General features: G+C 44.8%; 1 protein-coding gene across 1 annotated transcript; it reads right to left on the bottom strand.

The window, feature by feature from the left end:
- Nucleotides 1–3,104: 3,104 nt before the first annotated feature.
- Nucleotides 3,105–4,559, bottom strand: LOC140857771 (peroxidase 5-like). The gene is made up of 2 exons (XM_073256962.1): nucleotides 4,226–4,559; nucleotides 3,105–3,938 (listed from the first exon to the last, which is right to left on the bottom strand). The coding sequence occupies exons 1-2, from the start codon at nucleotides 4,451–4,453 to the stop codon at nucleotides 3,162–3,164; spliced, it is 1,005 nt and encodes a 334-aa protein (XP_073113063.1). The 5' UTR covers nucleotides 4,454–4,559; the 3' UTR covers nucleotides 3,105–3,161.

The following is a 4,559-nucleotide window of genomic DNA, read 5'->3' as shown; positions in this document are numbered from 1 at the left end:
ATAGATTATTCGATTATGCGAACAGGAGAGGTAATCCTCCTTTCCACCCATGTGATTAGTGCTTAACATGAATTCTTCACTATCGCTTCCACTGCTGCTAGTCATGAGAATTTGGTCACTCCTACTGATCGACAAATTTGTTGGTGAGCCACCGTCGATCGTGGACTCTCCTTTGCTAAAATCAGAATCTTATCTTTCTTTACTTGGATAATAATCTCGCATTCCCTGCTGTCTATTCTAATGGTCCTCCAGCTGTCATCCCATGTCCAATTGGAAACGTCGACGTCGCCGGCGAAAGCGAGAAGCTGAATTCTCTGTGATGGATCATTTGATGGGTTTTCAAGTTTGTCAATCTCCTCCTCTTCTTTTTCTCTGTCTGATATTGATTCTCAGAAAGTCTGATCGAGAGTGCTCTTGGGGGAAATCCATTTGCGAGTGGAATTCAAGTTCGAAGGCAATCTACCGATGATGCCACGAATGAATGCTTGAGAAGCTACTCCATCGACCATCACTCATCAGGATCTCTTCTTAAGCATTTGTCCAAGAAGTCCTTCCCCTCATTGGAGATCCAGCTGGGTAGCTCTGACACATCGGTGGAGAAAGCAATCCGATGGACAGCGGGGATCAGATCGAGACTTCCGACCATGGCATGCATCCAGTGGCCATCTCCATGATTGTGCACCCTAACACCCACACATCGACTGGCTTCTCCTGTTGCTCCCCGCTTTTTGCCTCCGATGGCTATTGAAGCAGCTCCACTTGGCCGATACGGAGGATCTCGGGGTGGCGGGGGGTTGGGAGGTGAGGAGGGCTACCATGGGAGCTAGGGTTTCGAGAGGAAAGGGACAGTAGAAATTGAAGAGCCGCTAGACATCCCCGCAGTTTGGATAAGGGTGTTCGGAAGGACGAAAAGAAGATTTGGAATACATTCGCTCCTGCCGCTCGAAGTCTCTAGGCCGCTTGAAGCCTTCGAAGGAATTGGGGAAGGAATGAAGTAACTCGGGAGAGATTCGAATAAAAAGAAGACCAAATGAAATATATATACATATATATATATATATATATATATATATATTAAAAATGATATGTGACGTTATGGAAGATTATCCTATAATCTTAAGTGTCAATATGTATGAAATACCACCTCTAATATCTATCTATTGTTTAACTATTATTATATAAATATAGATTATATAGATAGATATAGATATAGATTACTTGATTTAGTTTTAAGGGGCTAGTGGGTTTGTACTTAATGGATCTGGATCAAAACCCGAAATCCAAACCCAAAACCTCATCCATCTTCTTCCTCCTTTCTTTCCTGATTACCGCCCAAAAACCCATTTAGCTGGCAATGAACCTCCCATATCTACCGCTAGTGAGACTAGGGCCGTCCTCAATCACCGGCGGCCAGCCTGAGATCACCATCCCGACCGCCTGTGTGGCAGCGATGAGCGGCTCTTCTTGATGGAAGATTGATGGAGAAGGAGGATCCCAAAACCGACACTCCTCCCCTCCAAATCCTAGTCGATGGTTGTCGGAAGAGCTTAATCGATGGGCCACTGACTATACCGAGGATAATAGACCCTTTAAGCTATTGTGAGGGAGAGCAAAATCGCTGGTTTTACCAAGATCCGACAGTTCTTTTCTCTCTTCTCTCTTGTTTTTCATCTTTTTTAAATTTTTTTGGGTGGTTGCCAATGGCTTGGCAAGGGTGGTGCTGGCAGGCCGGAGGTCTGGCCATCTTTATCTGATAAGGCCGTCAGCATATTCATGGAAGCTCGGATGGGAGGAGGAGAGGAGACGGTCAGCCCTATAATCTTTCTTCTTTTTCCATTCCCCATTAGATGTCGGATAAAACGTCGATGATGTAGCGGTAGTCCACCTCCAGGGACTGGTGGACCACTCAGAGCTCGTATTCCCCTTCTCCCACACACATCGACCAGAGGAGCTCCATCACCACCCACACATCACACGGTTCCTCCTCCGCCTCCTCTCTCCGGTCGCCATCACCCTCTCCCTCCATCATCTCTCACTTGCTCGCTCTTTTCTTTCTAAAAGCTATTCTTTTTCCCTCCCTTTCTCCTTTCTCCTACGAAGAGGGTTGAGCTTATTTGATTGTCGCACCGCACAACACCACTTATCCCATGTTCCCATATTTTTAGATGACACGTGGCATATTGGATGATTATCTCATACACTGATGTATCAATATAGAATATCATCTCTAATAAATATATATTATTTTATTATTATTATATAATTTTTTTTTTTTTTTTTTTTTTTTTGTGGCCCCTGCATATTTCCGCATAAAAATTACATGGAAGAATTATAAAGCTTGTAAAGTTCTACGTAGCTTCCTGAAAGGGCGCAGCCAAAGTTTGCCAAATGCCTAGATTCGGGGAGAGATAACAAGTCAAACGTCCTACGCAATCATATCTTTGACCAGTAAAAAAAAATTATATATATATATATATATAAGCAGATGTGCAATGTACAAGTCAAAACGCATTTAAAAGCTAGACGCCATCACAATGATGGAATATTGCTGGGAAAGGTGTGCTTGAAATTATTATGTTTATTAGGATGAAATCATTATGGAGAAGCTTGGGTATGAAACAACAGCAGAAATAACATCAGAACAAGCTACTAAGCTGGGATCATTTCCACACAAGGATGAGCTAGAGGTCAGGACCTTGCATAATAGTCATAATTGAGCGATATGGTACACGTCTATAATACATTTGCACTGCATGAAACCCACTATATACATAGGTACATACGTACATATGCATATACATATTTACCTATGTGCGTGTACGATTTTACGCATATATGTATGCTTTAGGGCTTCTTGCGCAGTTATTTCTCCATGCTCAACAAGATTATGTTGATCGATCTTGCTATATACTTCTAGACGGAGGATTATCGTCTGTGGTATATTTGTCTAACGTGCAAGGCCCACACCCCCCTCCACCCACCCCCACCAAAAAAAAGGAAAACAACAAGAAAAGAAATACGCGGAGGGATAACAACGAAACTGCAACATCTTTTTGCATAAACTCCTGAACAATTTGCTCCCTTCAAATTGAAGGGAAATTAATCAATGAATAAGCGGAAAATCTGAGACACTTGTAGTAGTTAAGATTTCATAGAAAGACCTAGGAATTCGCAACCCAGCACTTCTCCCTGATCTCCCCCTGGCTTCCGGTGAGCACTTCAATAGAACCCATCTTCACCATGGCAGATGCAAATTTAGCAGCCCAAGCTGACTGGTGCTTTGCATTGTACCACACGTGCTTTGCGGTCTCTGAGCTCTCTTGCAACGTCTGGTCTGAAGTCAGCACTCCCCTATGCTTCAACAAATTCCGGTAGTAGATGTTATCGAGGCGAGTAGGCGTGACGGCATCGAGAAGCACGGTCGTCGGATCGCTAAGGCTAGCAGTCGACGGCGGGCATCTAGCCTTCAAGTATGCTGCAAAAGCTGGCTCCATGGAGGGATCTTGAGGGTGCGTGGCACTGAAGTTGTACAGTCTGGTCGTGAAGGAGGAGCAGTGAGAGCGGCCAATGGAGTGGGCTCCCGAGAGTGTCACCATTTCATCCAACGACAAGCCCTTCCTTTCGAAGTTCTCCTTGAGTTTGTCGGCAGTGAAGGTTGGGAATGGAATGTTGTCGAGAGCCTCCGATGCTAGAGAGATTCTTCCATCACGCCGCCCAGCCGGCACCTCATAGTCCATGCCGCCGGTTATGCAGGCACTATCACGGGCGGCGAAGGCAATGATGTCGGCACACGAGACCTTGCGAGGGCATTTGGCTTCTACTGCGGCCTTTGCTGCATCGATCACCTCGAAGCCTCGCAAGCTTGGGTTGTTTGGCGGAGCCTCCTTCTCTGAAGGGTTCCCAGGGGTTGAGTTGAGAAGAACGGAAGCGTCGCATCCCTGGAAAATACATAATCATATGTTTCGGTCATGCAACCTTTCAACAAATTCTAAGGAATGGTCAATAGGGAGTTTGAGGGTTAATTCTATTTCATGGATTAGGAATTTAATTTGTTGACCCACTCATGCCAAAATTCCAAACCTGGATCAGAAATTAATGTATGGAAGGTAACATGCACATTGCATAGCTCTTATGTACTAATTGAATTAAACATTGAGCTTTAGCTTAACCATTTGGTTAATCTTCTATAATGCACGACTTTTTGCAGGGGTAAGAAGAAGTATACCCTAACGAAGCAGTCATGGAAATGCATCCTGATAAGTCCGGGGGCAAATCCGGGATTCTTGGCGATGGCTTGGCTTACTGTTTCCCGCACGATGGCCTCTGCCGACGGACATGTTTCTTCGTAGAAGCCAACCTTCAGGGAAGCCGATGTCGCAGAGGCCACGGTTAGGACGGCCATGAAGAAGATCATGCAAGAAGAGAATATAGGACCACGAGCTCTCATATCCATTCTTTTATCAGTGTTTGTATCAATGCTTGATCACGGACGAGGAGGGGAGCTAGATAGATAGATAAATAGAGAGAGAGAGAGAGAGAGAGAGAGAGAGAGAGAGAGA

Source organism: Elaeis guineensis, chromosome 5 (genome assembly GCF_000442705.2).
Source record: "Elaeis guineensis isolate ETL-2024a chromosome 5, EG11, whole genome shotgun sequence".
NCBI classification, from domain to species: domain Eukaryota; kingdom Viridiplantae; phylum Streptophyta; class Magnoliopsida; order Arecales; family Arecaceae; genus Elaeis; species Elaeis guineensis.
The sequence above is the reverse complement of the archived record's forward strand: the minus strand, read 5'-3'. Positions and strand labels throughout refer to the sequence as shown.

Excerpts from the sequence above, each read along its gene's own strand:
- LOC140857771 (XM_073256962.1), bottom strand. The coding sequence starts at position 4,453 with ATGGATATGAGAGCTCGTGGTCCTATATTCTCTTCTTGCATGATCTTC. Across the intron at positions 3,939-4,225 it reads TCCATGACTGCTTCGTTAGG|GGATGCGACGCTTCCGTTCT; the intron begins GTATACTTCTTC and ends TGTATTTTCCAG.